Source organism: Chiloscyllium plagiosum, chromosome 5 (genome assembly GCF_004010195.1).
Source record: "Chiloscyllium plagiosum isolate BGI_BamShark_2017 chromosome 5, ASM401019v2, whole genome shotgun sequence".
NCBI lineage: Eukaryota > Metazoa > Chordata > Chondrichthyes > Orectolobiformes > Hemiscylliidae > Chiloscyllium > Chiloscyllium plagiosum.
This window is the reverse complement of record NC_057714.1, coordinates 9,072,284-9,096,081: the sequence shown is the minus strand read 5'-3', so window position 1 is coordinate 9,096,081 and position 23,798 is coordinate 9,072,284. Positions and strand designations below refer to the sequence as shown.

At 38.0% G+C, this 23,798-nt stretch overlaps 1 protein-coding gene across 5 annotated transcripts; it reads left to right on the top strand.

Moving 5' to 3' along the window:
- Positions 1–363: 363 nt before the first annotated feature.
- LOC122549707 (chromobox protein homolog 3-like) lies at positions 364–22,195 on the top strand. 5 transcript variants are annotated; one of them, XM_043689580.1, is made up of 6 exons: positions 365–485; positions 1,793–1,874; positions 7,823–7,964; positions 9,432–9,597; positions 15,084–15,181; positions 20,988–22,195. In XM_043689580.1, exons 2-6 carry the CDS (start codon positions 1,823–1,825, stop codon positions 21,115–21,117), a joined length of 588 nt encoding a protein of 195 aa, XP_043545515.1. In that variant the 5' UTR covers positions 365–485; positions 1,793–1,822; the 3' UTR covers positions 21,118–22,195. The 5 variants fall into 5 exon arrangements, with proteins under 5 accessions (XP_043545518.1, XP_043545515.1, XP_043545516.1 ...); XM_043689581.1 differs by lacking the exon at positions 365–485 and adding an exon at positions 514–769; XM_043689582.1 differs by lacking the exon at positions 365–485 and adding an exon at positions 1,003–1,331.
- The last annotated feature ends 1,603 nt before the right edge of the window (positions 22,196–23,798 follow it).

The following is a 23,798-nucleotide window of genomic DNA, read 5'->3' as shown; positions in this document are numbered from 1 at the left end:
TTAAAATCGAATTTAAAAAAAAATTCACAGACATTTGTGTTTCGTAACACGTTGTATATTTTCCACTCAAAATCCCGCTCAATAGTTTGATATAATTTGCGATAATAATTACCAAAGGGGGATTATTCTTGGTCACGTGACGGGCGCGAGCCCTCGCAAATGTTTAGTCTTTCGATAAGGATTTTTATTCGATTTCAAAGGTTTCATTCTCTGTCCAGCCAACGCATATTCGTGAATAGCTGATGTCAGGTTATTTGATAAATTTTACAAAAAAAGGAGGGTGTGCCGGTCGGAGGTGTGCGCAAGCGCGCTATGTCAGAGCGTGTTTTTGGCGGGACTGAGTGAAGCGGAGAGAGAGGGAGTGAGAGAAAGAAAGGAAGGAAGGAAGGAAGAGAGAGTGAGAAAGGAAAAAAAAGGGGGAGAGAGAGAGAGAGGGAGGGCAGTCTGGAACAGCCTTCGGAGCACATCAGGACTGAATTGGGCAGGTAGGGCAGGCAGTAGGTAGCTCGCCAGCCGATTAGTGCTTCACTGTTTTACTCCCATCCGGTGACTCCTCTTCAGCGCGGAGTGTGGGCCTGGCAGCTCTGCAGAGCAGCCCGAGATTAATTACCCAACAAGCTGATTTTTTTTTTAAAACTTCCATCTCAATCGAGTGGAGCACACCAAGATTGCGTAGGCCGCAAACTCGCGGCCAGTGTCTGGAGCTAACGGAAGTTAATTTAATTATTAGAGGAGGCCGTGGTTCATTTGTTTTGGTCGTGGAGTAAAGGTTTCTCGGACTTGTGAACTCTCTGCGTGTTCTTTTGGCTTGGGGGAAGGGTGGGTATAGCGAGGTTGGGTTTCAACCTGGAGACTGAAAAAAAATTGCACCTTCTTTGGTTCAGGATCTAAGGGATTTACGTCAATTTTTTTGTTAACTCAACAACTGCTTTGGATTTTATCTTTTGTCGATGTTTCTGTGTGGGGTTATTTATAAAAGGTTATGAGGTAGATGAGTTAAAAGGCAATTTAGATGAGATTGTAATTCCTTAATTGCGGAAGTCTTTTTTTTAATACTGTAAATATCGGTGATTTGTTATGTTTGTAACTAGCACTTTTTGTGATTTAACAGAATCATTGTGGAAAATCAGGACTTGAAGCTTAGAATTCTTACGAACTGCGCATTCTTTATTTTTCATTGAGAAGATTATTTGCCACTGTCAGTTTCTTTTAGTTTGGTCGTTGACTTGAGGGGAAATATAACTAGGAAGAAGTAAAATGGTGAATTAGTGGGTCTTAATGTTAGATGTTCTTTATATGTTAGATAATTTTGAATTCAAAGATTAAGAGCAGTAAGCCATAACACACTTTTTCAATTGACATGGTAGTTGTAATAATGCTTACAAGTTTAAATAAGGGGATCAACAAAAAGTTTAATGTTTTCTCTACTTTTTTATTATTGCAGTAGTTTTAATTAAAAAAAAAATTTGGCTTAGAAGTTTGAGATTTTTAAAACAGTTAAGCTTTATTAGACACTTCTGTATTTTGAACCAAATGCTACATGACAGGAGCAAGTAATTACATTGGGAATTGGTTTGTGTTTTTTACTTTTGCAATGTTTGTATTCAATTGATTGATCAGAGATTAGGTTGCTATAACCTTTGCCATCTTGCACTATGTATCCCTTTTCTATTACTTTATATTTACAATTTAAACAAGTTTTAAAATAGTTGCTATCATCTTTACTCCAAAATGTAAATGTTTGACATGCTGACTTTATACATATGAGCAATTGCTGATTATTTTTTCCTAGGGGCTTGTGTAGGCGGATACAAAGTAGAAGATGACCACGGTTGAAGATTCCTTTTTTTCTCCTATTAGCCTTGTTTCTACTAGTGAGTTAATCCATGTTTACAAATAATAAAAAGAAAATGCATCATGTTATATCCCATTTACAGTACTTAACCATTAACTATATTTAAATTAATGAATAAAATTTGTTCATAAACTCCCAGGCCCCAAACAATGAAAATCAGAGTTCCTGTTCTGGTCCCAGGTCTGCCATTCTGATCACAGAATGAGGTTAACTATTTATCTTGGGACACTGACTTTTCAACACACAATTGATACTATTCAGAAGATAGTTATTGTGCCACTTGTGATGTTGATTGATTTTTTTAAATTACAAAATGGCAGATTTTTATATTTGTGAATTAAGGATCTGCTGAAATTAAACAAAAAAAACTTCAAATTCTCATAGTCAGCAGCTGATTCAGGACCCTGCATAGAGCTAGTAAGTGGGGAATATCATGGATGTGTTTAGTGGAGTTAGGAAAAAAAATGCTCAATTATGTACTAGATTTGTTATTGGAGCCTAAATATGCTTGGTGTGGTTCCTTGTAGCAATATGTGTGTAACAAAAACATCTTGTGAAATGATTATCTGAAGTTGCAAGCTTCTGCAGATATGCTCTCAGAACTTCTATCTTGATAGAGCAACTTCTGGAATGTGGTGGTACATTACAGTTCTCTCCACGTTTGGGCTGTTATGATAAAGTGCACTTCCATGTGCATGTTTTAGTTTGGAGGTGTGGATGATAGACATGATGGTAGAGGCTCCAAAGTTCTTGCCATCACATGGCTGACTAGGAATCTTTGCCATTCTTACTGATATTGGTGTACGCTTACTGGGATTTCAGCACGTAAAGCTGCCAATGTCCCAGAGGACCATAGGGCCGCTTCCTCATTAGAGAAAGATGACTGGTGAGTTTAGCTTGAGAGTCACCATGCCTCTGACATCAACTGATGTGGAAATACAACAATGGTGTCACTGTATCGCAAACCAGCTATCCAACCAACTGAGCTAATATACCCTCTGGAGTAATTTTACAGGTTGACACTCGACCCGTTTGGCCATTTTATGATGACAGTACTCCTTTCTTAGTCATTTAAATTCTGGTGAGAGCATTGAAGCTAAGGTTTCTGGCTTAGAGATGCCACCCATTCCTCTGTTATCTCCTTTGAAAAGTGTATCTTTGGATCATTTTAAACAGATACAGCTCTGAATTCAGAACTGCAACTCTTCTCCACTTTCCCATTTTAATCTCCATTTTTTTGTACTGTGAAGTTCCAAATTGTAGTCAAAAAGAACGCTTTGTGCTTAATGGAAGCCTGAAGTTTTAGATTTGTGTATTTTATAAGTTGTATGTTTCACAGCAAGATTAGATTCGATCTCCTCTTTTCCCCCCCAAGTGTGATTAATAATTTAAATTTTTTTTACTGTAACTTTGTAAAATGGGAATGGCAGTTGAATAATCATACTTTTTGATATGAATCAACTGTTGACAAGCCAGCACTAAACATTTTTCCATTGTCACACTTTTTGCTAGTTAGAGGGCAAATAAACTTATTTTATTTCCAATTCTTTTACAACCCAGTTTAAATTAATTTTAAAACTGAAGCATTTCAACAACAGTGATACCTTCTGTAGGGTTTAATCATTAGTGACAATGTGACGCCTCTTAATAGCACTGTAGTGATACTTTGATTTCAGGGTAGCCTGCAAGAGTATAAATTCTGACACAATTTTTACATTTTCTCCCCTCTTCCCAATCCCTGTATTGCTGGATTTCAGATTCTAAAATGCTTTCCGATGTCTTGCCCAGACATTTGTGTGATCCTTATTGTTTTGTAGCCAAACTTTATTATTAACAAAGAACAAAATTATATGCACATGTATCCCTTTTAGGTAGTTAAGGCCTTGTGCTTTTTTTTCCCTCTTAAGCCAAAGGCATTGAAACCAGTCATGTCTTCTTGTTTCCAAATTAGTGTTGGCTGTCTGAATGCACTTTTATCCTTGGGCATCTGATTTGTCTGGCTCAGCAATTTGATTGTATTGAGATAGTGAAGAAATCTCTTGGCCATTTTCAAAAAGTTAACTGGTCGCCAAGATTATTTTCACTCATTGTGTGTGTGATACTTGAGCAGTAATAGGACATTTAGTGTTTTATCCATTTGATTTTTAAACGGTAAGGAGAGGACCAGGCTTTTTAACTATTGAAAGGTAAAATGCAGCAAGTTCTTTCTTAGTCACTTTTATACTGAGTTTGCAAAATAAGTTTTAACTTTTAAAACTGGTTGGGATATCCTAGAAAAAGGAAAACTCTTCAGTGAGAATGTTTAATGTCTCTATGCATTCCTACTAGCAGCAGGAGTTTAAAAAAAATCAGTATTTGACACTATGATCAGATTTTCCCCTTAGCCCAGGGACACTACCTGGAAACTTGCAATACTTAGCACAAGAGAGTTTGAATTTGAAGGATCGTCTTTCCTGTTTGCGTAGTTCTTAACCAAGCAAATGTGCTAACATAGTGGCTTAAACATAAAACGAAATTGCATTTGGAATCTTAGTTCAGTAGGTTAGACAATCTCCTTTGCTTATGAGAGTTTGGTAAATCTAAGAAAGATTGTTAAGATGAAAATGCCACTTAGTATCAAAAAGTGTGAAATCAAAGTGTGGGTAGTATCTCTGAACTGGCTGAAATCTGCATACATTAGCTCAGTTTTTGATAGTAACTGCTGTGAGAGTAACTGTGGACTCTTGACTTTTCACCCCGCTCTAATTCTTGTCTTTTTTTCCATTAGTAATTTTAACTACCTCAGGTGATATAGAATGGATGTAATAGATTTACAAAGCAATAAAATTGTTCAACAATCTTTTTGTTTTAAAAGCTCGCGAAAGGTCATATCTAACAGTCTTTCCCTGATTTAAAGCTGAATTTCCCTAAGAAAGCAATATCTCCCACTTTCCTTTTGCTCCATAAATGGGCTTGTCTTAAAATCTGTCAAAATGGTAAGTTTGAGGCTGGCACTGGCACTTTTCAAGAGCCAGCACATATATTTCACAGCCTTTGATTTTCCAATATTTTATTCTAGCTTTAGCTTTATAATCAAAGCTAGCCAGCAAAGCGCATCTGCAAGTTGACTGTTTTCTGTTATCCGTGTCTTTGTGCGTAGAACTTTGGGGCAGCACGGTGACTTGGTGTTTAGCACTGTTGCCTCACAGCATTGGGACTCAGGTTCGATTCCGCATTGGGTGACTACCTGTGTGGAGTTTGCATATTCTCCCCATGTCTCCATGGGTTTCCTTCTACAATCAAGATGTACTGGTTGGGTGAACTGGCAATGCTAAATTGCTCATGGTGTTCAGGGATGTGCAGATTAGGTGCATTAGTCTGGTGCATAGAGTAGTAGGGGAATGGGTCTAGATGGGCCTCTCTTCGGAGGTCGGTATGGACTTGTTGGGCTGAAGAGTCTGTTTCCACACTGTAGGGATTCTATGAACTGTTAACTGTGACAGATTGGATTTTGCTCATCTGTAGGGAGGTTTTCAAACTTTCCCCTTCAGTTTCCCATCTCCAGAAGAGTTCAAAGTTGCCATTGGGTCTGGATTTTTCAAGAAGTTCTGAAATAATTACAAGGATGACATTTCCATTTTTGGTGCAGAAGCTCAAAAGAAATCGACATTTAAAGAAACTTGGGCTTTACATCCAAACTTTTGTGCCATTTCACTAAAATTTCTGTTGGAACACTCTTTAGGTCACTAACAGCTCCATGGTGTTCATATGAAAACATCTGACTTGCTGCATTGATGGTGAATCTGAACTAGTTGTACATTTTGCCTCCAATTTTTAAACCCAGCAGCAACTAACACAAGTCATTGCTCTTTTCTTGTTCTGACATTATTCCTTTTCCACTCGACTTGCATTCTGAATATTTGAATGCATGTTATGATTTCTGAGCCACACTGGGACGCTTCCAATATTACATTAATCTATTTGTTAGATATACATTCAAGATTTGATAACTTCACATTTCAATTTTCATAGTGTTTAATTTTTGCCGTCTGACCTCCACTCACTTGTTTTGCATTCTGTTTTAAATAAGCCTTCTGAAATTTTGACATGGTGATGGTTAGCATAGAAAGTGGTACAGACTTTGGTGTAACTTAACCAGTTATGCAGTTTTAGAAAATTCTCAAATTGGTTTTTCCATTTGAAGTGTTTCAAAAAAAAAGTTGAAAGTGAGCCTTGAATGTCAGTCCTTCTGGGGAACTGTTAGAAACCAACGTCTTTGAGGATCCGTGTTCTCTTCTGTTCACCTTGTGTTTCAGTTTATAATTTATGTGGATGAGTGAAAGGAGAAGATTTGGCAGTAGAGTAACTTACTGGTTAAGTACTCAACTGCTAAGCCAAAAGTTGAATTCAAATTCCACCATGACAAATAGGGAAATTGAATTCAATAAATTTGGTTCTTGGCCAGCACAATTTTTGTTTTAAAAATTGAACTGATTCATTATCTTTTATGGAGTTGACTCAGCACTTAATTCTGGACTCTCTTGCATATCATTGGCATTTCATGGTAAGTAGTAGTAAGGATAAGTAATGACTTGTTAGTGGTGTATCCCAAGATATTTTGCAAAGAGCACCAGTAACCCAAGGTATACATATAATATGTATCTTTTCTTAAAAAAAAAACTATAAAATTGGTAGGAGTTCTGCACTTCTAATTTGAGCCTTTATTAGAAAGATTGATTGCAATTTTTTTAAATCAGGTTATGCAGCTTTTTTTAAAGCCTCCACATTACCATGCTCCATATGGCTTTTAATACAGCATTTTTTTAAAGCTTCCAAATTACAATGCTCCACAGACTTTAATTGTTTGCAATTTAAGGTATTAGCTTTTAAATATTTTAGTTTTATTGCCATATTGTAATAGTGCACTTTTCATTTGAGGCACTTAATTGGGTAATTGGTAAAGAGGGGTATGGTATTGATGCCACTTTAAAATTACTCAGGTACCTTGTGATTACTTCAATTTCAATTGGCCATATTTCACTTTGGGTTGGAGAAAAGACTTTTGTTAAGAATTTTATTTGGAAAAACAACAACATTTATAAACATGGACACGTTTTGAGGATAGCAGACTTTGGTTGCAATATTTAGTGTGTCAAGGCAGTGCAGTTGAAAATGATGCATCATCCCAATCAGATCAATTGAGGAAGAAAACCTCAACATTTCAAAAGTACATGAAAATGCATTTGAGGGCTGTAACCTGCAGGAGTGTGAACCCATAGTTGGAAAGTGGGATTAGAATGGATGGACATATTTGGAAGAAAGGCTTCTTTTTGTGCCACAGATTTCTGATTTTTGTGAAGCCATATGAATATTTAGAAATACCTTGGAAAAGATGGATGTAAAAATCTATAGTGTCAAATTTCAATTAACGGATGCTTTGAATGAAAAGGACATCTTAGCTTAGTTGGCCTTTTTTGCCAACTACAAAATCTCCTTGTACAGCCTCTTCAATTGATATGTGCCTTGATCATGTTCTTGGAGATGCGTGTACTGCAATATACCTGCAAGCCTGTATTTGCATTTAAACATGTAAAAGCATTTGGCTATAGGACTTAACAACTGCAATGCGTGAACTTGGGTTCTGGTGCTGGTCAACCCTACATCAAGGATATATCAAATTTTGGCTGGTCCACTAAATGAAACATTTCAAACTTGTATTATTGGCTCACTTTTGTACCAGTAGCCATCATGAATAGCACATGATTCATTCAGTGGAACATCTGATAATGGGGGAAAACCAGTTTGTTTTGAAACTGAAATGCTGGCCTTAACTTGGACTTGATTGTAAGATACGAAGTGAGCATGGGGAATTGAGACTAATCAGGTATTACTTGTTTTGATTTATCATTTATTTCTAAATTTCATTGTTAGTTCTCAAATCAATTTGTAAATACTATTTTGTGCTTTATCATGTCTTATTTTTTTCAGCCAAAATGGGAAAGAAGCAAGGTAGCAAGACAAAAAAATCTGAAGATGTTCAACCTGAAGAATATATTGTCGAAAGAGTGTTAGACAGACGAGTTGTACAAGGAAGGGTTGAATACCTTTTGAAATGGAAAGGTTTTACAGAGTAAGAAGTTTTACTGCACAGGCAGCCTATTTCGTGACTTTTCTCACTCGTTTCTGTTTGTGTTAGATGGTGCATTTATTTTTCTGTTGAAATGTAATTGTCCGCCAAATCCTGATTTTAAAATCAAAGTGTATTCAATAACACAGTTAAATGGCTGCCATAATGTTGCTGATATTCTACAGGCACCATTAAATTTGGTGAAATCGCTTCTATTTGGCTTCAGACTCCCCATCTGAATCAATGGGCATAGAAGTGTGTATGTCATTTGTTTTATGTGAAAGAAATTTTACTATATGCTGTAGCATCTGGTGCTGTGAAATCCATTCCTTTTGTGTTGGGGCAGAGTCCACAGTGCTGAGAACAACAAGCAAGTGCTCACAAAAGTTATGATTTGCTACTTCTCAAAAGTTATTTTTAATTTCTTGCGTTGTTTTAAGCATCCATCAGTTGTCAAAAGTTAAGTATTTGGTTTGAGTTGTGCACATAATCCAGTTACAACAGTTAACAGGTATCATGTTTGTGTTGGTAGCATTGAATAATTGAGCTGATTGCGTTGACACTTAAGTTGCAGCACTGTGCTCAAAGACTGCTCAGCCATTCCTTCTCATCTGCTAACGTGATACCAGAGCTGTATCATCTAATCTTGAGACTGACTCTTAGCTTGTATTCCTCAACTCTCAGCAAATACTGGGTATATGTATATTTGGTGTGTTGGTATGCAGCATGATTCATGCTTGATCAGTTCTTGTGCTGTATTTACAGTATAGCATGGAGAATACTGTGATCCAAACCACCTAGCAGCATAATTCCTGCTGTGGGTTGAATTTGAGTAATCCTAAATTTCAGTAGAGATTAATGTTGACAAACTTGAGCTTTGCTTGTAAATTTGTTCATCTGTACGTTGTTAAATGAATTTCCATTGCAGTTCCATAAATAACATCTTATAAAGACTAAGGAAAGAAAGCAAGATCATGCTGTAAACCCATGCCGTCTAACAAATAAACTACTTTATTTGGAACATTACAGAATTTGTTATTGACTCCGGAATGCTATTTCAATTTTTAAAAATTGAATTGGCATTTGGTCAGCTCCTTTTTGCGGTATTATTCAATAAGAAGTTTAACATTTTGTGCTGTGGTTGCTGAGGATAAGGGTTATTGCCAGTTAGTTGTAAAGTTCATATAATTCAAACTAGTGATTTTATTCATTAAAAACATGTGCAATGAATAGGATTTACTTCTTGCCTTTTTCTTGTATCCACTTTTTACATTGCCTACTTAGGAAGAGCTAGTGTCACGTGTCAAGAAAAGATTTGCTCGTGTGTAAATATTCTCATGCTATGTGTAGTCATGTGTTTAGTGCTTTCCTTCTTGGGCTGATTTTTATTAGGATGGGTCCTGGTTATGTTAAATGGAGTATTCTGACTAAACACTGATTTAATTCCGTTTTGATATGAACTTATTTCAGTGCTGACAATACGTGGGAGCCGGAGGACAATTTAGATTGCCCAGAGTTGATTCAGGAGTTTCTGGATTCCCAAAAGGCTACCAAGGAGCGTACCGATGGATTCAAAAGAAAGTCTGTCTCTGAAAATGAGGGTGAAGAAAACAAGTCAAAAAAGAAAAAGGATCCAGTAAGCCATTGTCTTCAGGTTGATGTTTCCGGCACTATTTCAGCTGAAGCAGCTTTTATTTACTTTACAACAAGGCTGTGCAAAACAAAAGTCTAGCAAAACAACAGAAACCAAAGATGATATCTGATTTTTGCTGCACTATTTCTCGCATTAGAAGTCAAGCAAGAGCATTGTTCCCTGGCCGCTAGTTGTGTGCAGTTGCTTCACATGTTAAAAGTAGCTTGTCTCAATGCTTTTGGGGCTTTAATCATTTGCTTATTCCCATTCCACCTGAGCAATGAGAATGAGTCAATTAGGAAGGATGTAGCAGATGGTGTAAATTCAGGTCATGAGTCTACTGTCAATTTAAATCAAATTGCCACCTGCCTGACACCTTAACCTAGCAATAAATTTGATATATTGCAAATGGAAGTAACTTGGTGAGTAGAATTTTCAGGGGCTGCTAGCATTTTCACATTTGAGATTCCAAAAAAAACACTTGGGGAGGCAATTCAATTGTTATTCTGAACTATGATAACCTTTTAAAAATTGTCACATTTTATTTAATTTCCTACATTAGTCCAGGTGCTTTTAATAAATTTGATTGTCAGTGGATATGTTTAGGACTGCCTTGTAGCACACGCCAGTGTCCCTACCCCTGGACCAGGTGGCCTGAGTTTACGTCTCACCTGTTCCAGAGGTGTGTAATAACATCTATGAACAGGTTGATTAGAAAAATAAGTTAATTTCTGGAAAAAAAACATGCAATTATAAGGATTCTTCTGGCACAATGATTAAATCCCTATTCTGGCTCAGGAGACCCAGGTTCAAGTTCCATCCATTGCATATGTGTAGTAGGACATCTGAACAGCTTGGTTTGAAAATATCTATGCATTTATGGAGAACCTCTTCATTTTTTTTAAAATTAATTTTAAATAAAAGGCATAAAGAGGTGGAAACCATTAAAGTGCTCTAAGCCTGCAGAGGAGGTGGTCTTTGGGAAGGTTTATAAGGTCTGAGGAAGAATATAATGCTGTGATTGGGAGATAGAGGGAAGTTTGAGGACTGGTTAAGATAATGGGATTACCTGAGAGTACCAGTTTTCAGCTTGATGTGTTGGGGCTGGACTCCCAATTGGTGAAGACGATTATGATCACATGGTAAAATTTTATAATTTATTTCATAATGACTGTCTCAGTTGCTTACACAATGAGGTGCTACTAGTGCTGAGATGGAAATAAGCATATGCAGTGATGGATGTGATAAATGGCTTTATAGTTAAGGATCAAAGATGCCAAAGTTTTGCCAGGACTGGTTCAGTTTGAGTATGTACTCCAGGTGGCTTAATGTTTATGAATGCCAAGTTAGAAGTTTAGTTTTCCTGATTTTTGGAAGGAAAAGCCAATGGCTTTTCCACAAGAAATTTCCACAAGAAATTATTGTGGAATATGGCTGGACATCTTAAGACAATATCTAGAAATGGGTCATATTCCTATGATTGCTAATAGGATGTGTCTTTTGAAACTTAATTTCTGTTGCCGAGTTCTTGGATCCCACACTCTAAAATTTCCTCTCTAGACTGCTCTGCTTTCCCACATCCTTCATTTATGACCTTCCCAGTTTTTGATCAAGCTTGTTAACTACTCAATATATCCTCCTCTTGTAGAGGGCCAGTTTTTGCTCCCCACCTAAAAAGAAAATCAGTGCAAGTTCTTTGGATGTTCCTTTGTTAGAAGGGGCTAGTGCACTTACACAGATGTGGGCAGCACGGTGGCACAGTAGTTAGCACTGCTGCCTCACAGCACCAGAGACCCGGGTTCAGTTCCCGCCTCAGGCAACTGTCTGTGTGAGTTTGCACATTCTCCCCGTGTCTGCGTGGGTTTCCTCCGGGTGCTCCGGTTTCCTCGCACAGTCCAAAAATGTGCAGGTTAGGTGAATTGGCCATGCTAAATTGCCCACAGTGTTAGGTGAAGGGGAAAATGAATGGGTCTGGGTGGGTTGCTCTTCAGAGGGTAGGTTGGGCCGAAGGGCCTGTTTCCACACTAAGTAATCTAGTCTAAAAATTCAGGAAGAGGATGGATTATTGAGATTCCTATATTGTGGTCATTTGGAGATGAAAAGAATCTGTTTGCTTTGTTTATATAGTAGGAAGTGAGTCATGAGGGTAGTCTACAGAATGCAAGTAGAGACGTATATTCGGTGTACGAAATGACAAAATCTCAGCAAAAGTTGAAAATTTTAAGGACAAATCATTAGCTCCTAACGTATATAGAAAATCCCAGGAAGCTGACTGCATCCAACATTTCATTGGGGAATGAAATTACATAATATGTTATACTTAAAGTATTGCAAAAATGATATGCAGATCTGCTTGGTCAACATATTTCCCTTACTATAGCATCCAGAATACTCCCTTGCTCTTTTAAAGGTGATTTGATAAGAAGATCACATATGTTAGTGACCCCACAGTCAAGGGAATGGCAGCTGAATGGGATGGAATTCAAGTAATTGTGGATGTGGACAGGTTTAACGTTTGAACATGGTAGGCAACAGTGAAATTAAATGAAAGTCATAGTAATTGAAGATTCAGTAGAAGTGGATGAGCAGAGGAGGAATGATTATTGAGTGGTTGATCTTAGTAACAAAATCCATGGAACCTTTTCTGTCTGAAGGTGAGGGAAGAATGAAAAGGAATTTTGGGAGGTGTACAGTCAATTAAAAGGTATGTGTCCCTTTTAATTCTGATCCTAATGCACCACTCAACATGGTAAAAGCAGATTGGGTGATAATGGACTAGTTGATTGGTTGTTTGCTCCAGTTTGAAAACTCCAGAGGGAAGAAAAGAAAGGAATACCACAGAAGAATATTAGATCTTTGTTCATCTTTTGCTTTTGAAGATCTTCTCTTATATTTTTCTCTGGTGTTTCTCTTTTCTTCCCTCAGTCTGGGGTTTTCAAACTGGAGCACACAACCGATCTAGTCCATGATCACCTGATCTGCTTTCGCCATATTGAATGGTGCAATAGGCCATATACCTTCTTTTAATTGACTGTACGCCTCCCAAGGAGGAGAAATTGAGGACTGCAGATGCTGGAGTTCAGGAAGAAAGGCTTATGCCCGAAGCATCGATTCTCCTGTTCCTTTGCTGCCTGACCTGCTGCGCTTTTCCAGCAACACATTTTTAAGCTCTGTACACCTCCCAAAATTGCTTTCCTGTTCTTCCCTCACCTTTGAACAGAAAGGCCAATGGATTTTGCGATTGAGATCAACCATGCAATAATCATCCCTCTTCTGCTCACCCACTTTTACTGAATCCTCCTGTGATTTTCATTTCACTGTTGCCTACGATGTCCAAACTTAACCTGTCCATAGCCACAATTTAATTAGTTTAATTCCACCCCATTCAGCTGCTATTCCCTTGACTATAAGATCACGAACACTTGATAAGATCTCATGACACCTTTTTAAAGGTACAAGGAAGTACTACTGGTGTCATCGTCAACATGTGGGAAGAAGATGGAGTTTAATTTAGATAAATGTGAAGTGCTGTATTTTGGAAAGGCACATCAGGGCAGGACTTAATGGTAAGGTCCTAGGGAGTGTTGCTGAACAAAGAGACCTTGGAGTGCAGGTTCATTGCTCCTTGAAAGTAGAGTCGCAGGTAGATAGGATAGTGAAGAAGGCGTTTGATATGCTTTCCTTTATTGTTCAGTGCATTGACTATAGGATTTGGGACTTCATGTTGTGGCCATACAGGACATTGATTTGGTCACTTTTGGTTTCCTATTGGAAGGATGTTGTGAAGCTTGAAAGGGTTCAGAAAAGATTTACAAGGATGTTGCCTGGGTTGGAAGGTTTGAGCTAAAAAGAGAGGCTAAATAGGCTGGGACTGTTTTCCTGGAGCATCGGAGGCTGAGGGGTGACTTTTTATAGAGGTTTATAAAATCATATGGGGCATGGAGAGGGTAAATGGACAAGCTTTTTTCCCTGAGGTGGGGAGAGTCCAGAACTAGAGGGTATAGGTTTAGATGGGAAAAATATAAAAGAGATCCAAGGGGCAACCTTTTCACATAGTGGGTGGTTGTGGATAGAATGAGCTGCCAGAGGAAGTGTTGGAGGCTGGTACACTCTTACAACATTTAAAAGACATCTGGATGGGTATATGAAGTGGAAAGGTTGAGGGATGTGGTTCAACTGTTGGAAAATAGGACTAGATTAGGTTAGGATAACTGATCGGCATGGACAAGTTGTGGATCGAGGCATCTTTTCCCATTGCTGTGCATGTCTATGACTCTAATGTCACAGACTATTTAAAAAGTGCAGCCAAATGTTCTTCCAACAAATATACACCCCCTACTGCTACTAAGGATGAATGGTATCATTCTGGGAATGGGGTAGTAAAGAACACCTGGTCAGAAATGGCTGTGGTCTGTTTGAGATCATGGAAGTGGAGATCTCTTGCGATAGCAAGGTCTGTGTGTTTAGGAGTTGCCTGGCAAGATTAAGTATGGTTAGAAGTTTTCTTAAATTTGAAGGTGTAGATTAAAGAATTGATTGGCACTTGATACATAAAAACTAATTGAAATGTTTGAGAAAGGTGGCATGGATTTCAGTTGATGCATGATAAGAAATGCTGAAATGAATGGTTATAAGGATCATATTCAAGTAGAAAAATGCAATGTCTAGTCAGGTGGAAAGTTAATTAACAGTATAAGCACTTCTTGGAAATTTTCCAATTTTAGTTTGTCTGTGAATGTGCTATTGAAGAGAATTTTCTTCATAGTTGATGTTTAAATGTTTTCTTATGGCTTAATGGCAATAGGACATTTTTGAATTATTATAAAAACAGATTTTTAAAGCAGTGGACATGTAGAGGGCAGTTCGCCATTGGGGCTGTTGGATAAACTTGGTCCCTATAAGCCCTTTAATAACGTAATCAGCCAAATGTCAGGAAGTCATCTGTAAGTATGAGGGTCTGCTGCAGCAGCAATGTCCTCCTGCTTGGTGTCACGTTAGTAATTAAGGTTGTAGACTTTGGGCATAATTACTTTAATAAAGGGAAGGTAAGAAGTTGTGCAGTTTTGCTGAAGGGGAAGATTAAATATGGTGAGTAAAAGTGAGGTCGGAGGGTGAAATCAGAATGATAAGTGTCTCCAGTATTTTGATGTCCTTTTACAACTGTTGGCAGTTTTCAAAATTGGTGAGATCAAGGGGAACTGAAATACATTGCCTTTTGTGAGCCACTTAAAAACCTGAATCTGCAATCCAGGTCAGCATAGCATGAATTAAGTTGTGAATCAATCTCTGCTACTGCTCGCTCACTCTCTTATTCAATCCATTGTATCACTACCTCGTGTGCCAGCTATCCAAATATCTCTTAGTGACAAATTCACTTGATTTTAAAGTGTATGCCATTGTAGGATCCTTATCAGCATAACATAACTGTGTATACATGTTTTCTATAACTTTAATGTTTGCATTATAAAATAACATATTTTTTTTAAAAGAATGACAACCAACCAAGAGGTTTTGCACGGGGATTAGAACCAGAACGTATCATTGGTGCAACTGACTCGAGCGGAGAATTGATGTTTCTAATGAAATGGTAAAGATTTTTATTTTAAATTATGCTAGAGTTCCAGTGTAGATTAATCTGCAGTTACAAGAATAGCTTACTACAGTTAGTGTTAGTGGTATGTTCCATTCAGTATTACAAGAGCATCTCAAATTTACTTGAATAGAATGCTAAACTTGCAAGAAAACTCAGTTCAGGAGAATGAAGAAATTTAGTGCTTGTCCTTACTTAGTGACTTACAGCCTAAGAAATACTTTTGTTTATGAAGCATGGCAAGCAATTTGCACAGTATAGCCCCAGCAATGTAATGATTCAATTTTCCCTGTATTGGTTAAAGGATATGTATTTGCTGAGATGGAATAGATACAGGGTTATGTCCTACTCCTGTTGCTATGTTTCTTCAGCTTCTCCCTGTCAATTACTTTTATTGTCCAACCCACCGATATCCTATTTTGGTCTCTTCTTTGGATGCTGGCTCCTCAACAGTTTCCCATTTGATCTAATGATGGTTTCTTAGTTTAGAGGATCTTTATTAAATTTTCCAATAACATTTTGGGGTCTAAGAACAACAACTTTTCTAGACTTGGCATGTAACTGCAGTCCTACTTCTCTCATAATGTTTCAGTAAATCATCTCTGCGTTTTCTCAACATTCTCCCTAAACTTAAACTGTGCTGACCACTACTTCTTGTTTTTATACTCCCTGCCTCTCTCTTTATTAAGCCACAGTCCTAAATGTTGTTTTAAGATCCTTCACTGAAGTCCAAAGATTGTTCGGGTTGGGCAGGAATGTGGAATGGAGGCTGCAAGATCATCTTTTTGAAAAGCAGAGCAGGCTGCTGGGCCAAATGACCTCCTCTTACTCCTAATTCATACGTCCATGTGTTCTTTATGTAATTCAATCTTCAAAAACTTTATGCAATCCCCAGATTTCTCTTCCTACTTTTCCAGTATTGTATAATTTAGTTTCTATTGTCACAGTTCATTTATTCTACCAAAGTGTTTCACTCCATTTCTGTTAAATTGTATCAGCCCATTTCACCAATCTGCCAATGTTTTCTTAAGTCTGTTACTCTCACCTTGCTCCTTTCAAAGGTTTCACCTTTATCTCCCCATCCTCTGTTAATTTATATTCAAGCCGACAGTATTAATTGACATCTCCACAGGGATATAGGTTATTCCTAATCAGGGCTGGGGCCCTCTCTGCCCCTGCCTGTCTTGTTTGGGGTGCAGGGAGAATTGTACCAAATAAAAAAATTTTGAATTTATAACATTCCTTGTTAAATAGGAAGCTAACCCAAGGCACTTTAGGGAATTGTATTTTTGTACAGTGTGCGAAAACAGTGGGAACCTGGGTTATTTTGACTGGACAAGGCAGGAGGAATGTAGCAAAGGGAAATGAACAAATGATCTCCATCTTAAAAAATCATGAAGCGCCTTGCAATTCATAGACATGTTGAAGAAGGCATTTTGGCCCAACATATTCATGGCAGTTGATTATAGGACCAATTTGGCCAGGCCCATATCTCTGCAAATTTCATCTCTTCAAGTGTGTCCATTTCCTTTTTCAACATCGCAATTCAGTCTACCTGTATGCCACGCTTTGGACAATGCATTCCAAGTTAAACCATTTTGCATAAAATACAAACATACAAATGAGGAATAGGAGTAGGCCATTCAGCCCCTTGATGGCCTACTCCTATTCCCTACATTATGCACTAAGATTATGGCTAATCTGATTGTAACATCAAATCCACATTCCCACCTGGCCCTGATAAGCTTCAGCCTTTTCTGAACCAGAATCCCATCTACCATCTCTTAAAAAAATATAAGGGTTTAGTTTCTGCCACAGTTTTCAGTAAGCACCACCTCTGTTTTAAATGAGTGGCCCCTGACTTTTAAATAGTGACTCCTAGTTCTAGATTCTCCCATGAAAGGAAACCTCCACTTGACATTTTTCCTGTCAAGACCCCTCTGAATCTAGTAAAATTCAATCAAGGTGCCTGTTATTCTTCTAAATTCCAGAAGACACAAATATAGCCTATGCAATTATTTCTCAATGACAACCCTCTCATTCCAGGTCATAGTCGAGCAAATCTTCTCTGAAGTGCCTCAAACTTATTTACGTCCTTAAATAATGTGACCAGTATTGTGCACATGTGGTCTCACCAATAACTTGTGTAACTGAAACATAATCTACCTACTGTTATATTTCTTCTCGTGATAAATGGTAACATTCTATTTGTTTCCCTAATTACTTGTACTTGCACCATGTGTGATCCATGAACAAGGAGACTCCGAACCTTCCGCAAGCCAGCGATCCAGAATCTCTCAGCATTTAAATGTTCTTATATTCATCCTGCCAAATGGGCACTTTCACATTTTCCTACATTGTGATCCATTTGCCAAACCTTTGCACATTGTCTCAACCTATCAGTGACTCTTTGTAGACTCCTTATATCATCTTCACAACTGTCATTCTTACCTATTCATGTCATCAGCAAATTTAGCTACCATACCATTGGTCACTCCAATAAACATGATAAATGATTTCCCTTTGACAAAATCCTTTTAGCTTAGTTTAATTGTATCAAGTTTATCCTCCTGTTCTATTATAATGCCTTTACTAATAGTTTCTAGCATTTGTCTATCATAGATAAGTTAACTGGGCTGCATTTGCTTGCTTTCTACCTCCTTCCTTTTTTGATCAAAGCTAGTTTTCGACCTAAAGGAAGCTTTTCTAAATCTAATTGGTTTTAATTCTCCAAAACATATGTATCATCCATTTCATTGGTTATTGATAAAACACAAGGATGAAATCCATCACGACTTGGGGACTTGTCAACTCTGTTCCAACAGTTTACTCAGTAATACTTCCCTGGTGATTGTAGTCTACATTCCTCCTCCTTCTTCTTTCTTGCAATTTTCTAATTCATAGCTATTTTCTGGATGTCATTCATACATCCTCCTCTAGTGAAGACCAACACGATGGGGTCAGTGCTTGCTTTAACTTTAAATAGAATTATACCCCGGTACTGATGTCAGTGCCTCATGAACTGAAACCCATTCCACCTATACCAATCTTTAACTCCTTGACATTTTTTTAAACCCTATGCTAGTTTGCCCAAGGCTGATGGTAATCTGGAGATTGTTGCATTGGAGATTCTGCCTTCCAATTTAGGTCATAAGTGTTCCAAGTCTTTCAGCAAAATCTCCTTTTTAGTTCTAACTATGTTGTAGGTAACACCAGACAGTCATCTGTACACCTGCTCATGGCTGCAGAAAACAGTATATATTCGCTAACTATTGTGTCACCTACCACAACCACACATCTATTTCCTTCTCCCGCTTGTATGGCTCCTCTTGATGTTGGTGAGGCCTCTTCTGGAATACTGTCACCCTGTTTTAGGATATTATTAAGCTGGAGAGGGTTCAGCAGAGATTTACTAGGATGTTGCTTGGAGCATCAACAACTTCTCCTTCCACTCCTCCCACTTCCTCTAAACCAAAGGTGTAGCCATGGACACCTGCATGGGACCCAGCTATGCCTGCCAGTTTATCGGATATGTAGAACAGTCCATCTTTCGCAGTGACACCAGCACCACCTCCTCCCCCCCCCCCCTCCCCCACCACCTGTTCCTCTGCTACATCGATGACTGACTGTATTGGTGCAGCTTTGTGCTCCCATGAGGAGGTTGAACAGTTTATCAACTTTACCAACACCTTTCACCCTGACCTCAAATTCACCTGGCCCATCTCAGCAACCTCCCTCTCCTTCCTGGATCTCTCCGTCACAGTCTCTACCGACCGACTAACCACAGACATATGCTACAAGCCTACCGACTCTCACAGCTACCTAGACTACATCCTCCCACCCTACTTCCTGTAAAAATGCTATCCTTTATTCCCAATTCCTCTGCTGCATCTGTTCCCAGGGTGACTCCCTGCCACAGCAGGAAGCACAAACCCTGCACCCGCACAACTCCCCTTGCCTCTGTTCAAGGCCCAAGGGATCCTTTCACATCTGTCAGAAATTCATCTGCACCTCTATCCAATGTCATCTGTTGCACCCAGTGTTCAGCATGGACTGGTTTGACTGAAGGACCTGTTTCCATGCTTCTTGATTCTATGACTATGAAAAGAAACATTTCCTATCTGTTTGGTTTGTTTTTGCTAACTGGATTTTCTAATTAAGTATTCTAATTTTCCTTTCATATCAACAGCTCAGTAATTCTTTGATTTTTATTTTAAATTCTATCTAATCTTCCGACCTCGTGTGTTGCTGGGAAAACACAGCAGGTCAGGCAGCATCCAAGGAGCAGGAGAATCGACATTTCTGGCATAAGCCCTTCATCAGGCTTATGCCCGAAATGTTGATTCTCCTCCTCGTATGTTGCCTGATTTGCTGTGCTTTCCCAGCAACACACTCTCGACTCTGATCTCCAGCATCTGCAGTCCTCACTTTCCCCTTCCAATCTTTTGACCTGCCACCTACCTTTATACAATTGTCTTTGAGTTTGATATTATCCTTGACTTTTATTTAACCACAGGTGGCAGTTGTGACTTTGAATTTTTTCTATTTGCTGGAACATATCTATTCAATGCTTTGTGAAATGTCCCATTAAATGTTTACCACTACACCTCTATTTCACCTATCCTTAACCTAAATTGCCTGTTCACTTTTCTGAGCTCTGATCTCATTTCCTTTTAATTGTTCTTAAATACAAAGTCGTGGTCTTGGATGCACACTTCTCTCCCATGAACTGTATTTGAAATTCAGTTGCATTGGGGTGCTTTCACTATTGAGTCAGTAATTCATTAGTCTGGTGTTGGTCAACAACATTTAGTGTCTGTAGCCCCTCTTTTCCCTGTCATTGTTAGGACCCCGGTGTCTGTGGCTTTGCTCCTGAACCTGCAGCCCCAATCACTCCAGCCTCAACCTTGCTAACTCCTGCTCACCTTGCTCCTCCAGTCACAGGTTACTTTTCTCCTAACATTTCTGCTGATGGTCTATCTGTAGCAAATATAGGAGAAAAGCAACCTGTGATTGTCCATTCTTCACCTTTGTGATTCAATTTTTCTTGTGTGTCTAGCAAGATTTTAGTGAGCTTATCTGATGCCTTCACATGAATGCATCCTTCTCCTGTTTTGTTGTGTTTTTATCTGTTTGACATTTAACAGGCAGCTTTGTGTTCAAGGCCTTATGCTCACCTGGTGTTATGCCATGACAAAATTTCAAGTAGACTTAAAGGTTCTTTTTTGCATTTATTATAACCTAATAGGTGATCATTTTATAAATGAGCCTTTTATGGATTCATGATTTTAAGGCAAAATGACTAAAAGTACTGAATTAGCATGATGGTGATTTGTTTCTAACTTCCTGTTTGTGAAACAACTTTGTAATATAAAGAGCATCTTTGAATGCTTTGTGTTTTGAATTGGCCATCAAAGTATAAATGCAATTTGCTTTCTGAAACAGTCACATTGTATTCAATACTAACTATTGTTCCATTTTAAAATGGTGCTAGAACTGTTAAATTACTCCAGCACTTAGTTCTTTATTTGGGTAGCTTGTGCCATTACAGTTGCCAATTTATGCTGGGAACCTGAGCTCTGTCAGAGTCTGGGTATTCATGCAGCCAGGATAAAAGTGACATTGTGAATTCAATCTCAGTGATGAGAAAGGGATTCTGAGGGAACTGTCAGATATTAACAGTTTGCAACTTAGTTTAGTGTATGAATAGCTCAATTAAATGGAGCTTGATTTCAGAAAGTTGCCTTTAGATGTTTTGTTTCACCGATTTTATGTAAACCTTTCTTATTTGCCCCCTTTTTAGGAAGGATTCAGATGATGCAGACCTGGTTCCATCCAAGGAAGCAAATGTTAAATGTCCGCAGGTTGTGATTGCGTTCTATGAGGAGAGGCTGACATGGCATTCCTATTCCACGGATGATGATGAAAATTAACTCTGTGCAGTAAATTTAAAGGAAGTTCTGGCAAGGTTTTGCATATTCATGTTCAGAAGTACTGTTATTGTCAAATTTTAAAATCTGCACCCGAAATATCAAGTTCACCATCTGTTTAATGCCCTTTGACTGCAAGGTGAATTTCAGCTGGCTGGTTTATGCATTGAGAACATTTGTTACATTTACTTGGGATATATTGATTAAATGCATAAATATCACATGTATTTTTGGTCCTTTTATTGACAGTAATAAGGTTACCTTGACTGTTTTGCCAGAAAAATTGTGCACGTTAATGGACAGTTTGTTTGCGATCTGTCATTCAAATCCACGATTAAACTGCAGTCACCCCGATTTGAATCGCTTTGATATGAACCTGTTTGCTTATATTGTTGACATTTAAGAAAGCTGAACTGCAAGTGGACACATGACACATTAAGACTACATCTGGACAAATGATCAGTCAGTTTCCAACTTGCAGAATATTTGGCTTAGCAACATATTATGGCTATTTTAATTATTTTAATTATATCCTATTTCTAATGTTACTGTAATGTTTTGTTGGCAGTTTATGGAAATGTGGTTTCAAAGTATCATTAGCCATGTACTATTGCTCTGGAGTTACTATTAACTCAGGTTTTTTTGAATGGATTAAACAACCAAGAAACTGATCAGGCACTTCATATTCAATAAATTTGCTGTTGTAATGCTGAATTGAAACTTAGGTACTTGATCAAGTTGCTAAGTGCCATTTGACAGTCACTAGTGTATTACAGCCTGTAACTATTGTGAAGTTGACTCTGTTCAAGCTTATAAATGATATGATCATGAAGTAGCTAATCAGTCAAAACAATTCTGCTCGAATATTGAGCTAATGCAGCAGTTTGTTCTCCAATGTGACCAGTTCTGCAATACATAAGTTGGTTTTGAAATCTGAGTTATTTTATTTATAAATTTAGACTTAAGCAATGTTTTTGTTGAATACTTGTACTGCCCAGTTTCTTCTGTAATGTTTTCACTTTCTTGTTGACTGCTGAGGGAAAATGTTTAATAAAACTATTTTTGTCTTTTTGAGTATAAATTTTGATCTTTTTACCCTGTGACATATAATCAAGTATCCCAAGCTGAAGATGAAAGTACTGATTAGACCAAAGTACTGATTTGTACAAGGATAGATTATTGGCGCTGCCTAATATTTTACACTTTCCAGATATGCATTTCATTTCAATTGGCATTAACATGAAGGTAGCTGGTGAAATTCTGCACCAGCATGCTCTCTTGCACTTTGCTAATCTGCAAGAAAGTTGCAGGTGATGTGTTATATTAGTGATCCTGAATAAATGGTCCCTGTCATATAAGGAATGGTAAAGTAGAATGGACAAGCATGAAATGGCAAAAGTTTGTTGGATTTTGACTAACTACTTATTTTTCCCAAAAAAAACGAACACACTTTGATAGAAGTTTTCAGGATGATTAGACTGTCTCAAAGGGCTTTGTCAAATCACTTTGCTGTGATTTGACTTTGATATTGACCAGATTATCATTTTGTAATGTTAATTGAAGAATAAATGTTGACTAGGGGGGGCAACTCTTAACTGTCTTCAAAATCATCTCTCAAGATCATAGCAACTCCATTTAATGTCTCATGCATTAAAAACTCTAATGCAATATTATTTCCCATACTAGAATATGCCTTTTTTTTGTGCTAGAGCCCAGAAGTGAGCTGTCAACCCAGAAACTAATTCACAAACCAGTATAGTGCAAGCTGAGGCACAATTGCCACTTGAGTAGCAAGGTGCCCCGGTGCAAAAAAGCAAATTTATTTTTCACAAAAAGAATTGAGAGTAAAACAAAATCCTTTGAAGCGATGGCCTTTAAGCATAGGTTTTCTGTGATTCAGATTGTCAGCTTGGTCAATTTTTGAATATCTTTGGCCCTGTAGGCATGGAGGGCAGAGGGAAGATGATTTGAAGCGATAGAAGGTCTTAGGAGTAGAAATAAGTATTTCACAATGATGCAAAGTGGAAATCAAGCCACCTTAGTTTGTAGTTTGGTAATGATTTGTAGCTTGGTCACAGCTCAAAAGTTAAGATGCAGTAAATTTGTAAAGTAGTTTAGTATTAATGATGTCTGTTGTGAGCACAGGCCCCAAAACAATGCCTGCAAACATTCAGAATCAAGAAGATCAATTTTGTGGCTCTAACCCATGATAGTTTTGTCTCCACCAGGTGCATCAAATCGGCCTGGCTGTCCTGTTTGAAAGATTATTTTTCAAAAATTAATTTTCCTTGAAATGACTTAATTCAGACCTTCTCACATTAAATATCAGAATCTTGAGCCTTCATGTCTATTGGGGCCCTATCCCACGTTACAGAGTCACATGAGGTATCCAGTGGAAATGCCTCCTCTAGTTGAGGAAAGCAGATGGGCTCTCAAAGCTGGTCACTTAGAGATTTGCTCTTAATAGTCACCAGTGTTTCCAATGACCTTTTTTCAGATTTTTTTTTCTAATCAACCAGTTAAGAGATGGTATTAGACACTCTGGAGCAGATGGGACTTGAATCCAGGTGTCTTCATCTGAGGTAGGGACACTACCAATACATCACAGAAACCTTCCTAACTGTCTATACCAGTGCACATATCACTAATCGTGATCGTTTCCAGTGTAGGAAGGGATGGGCAGA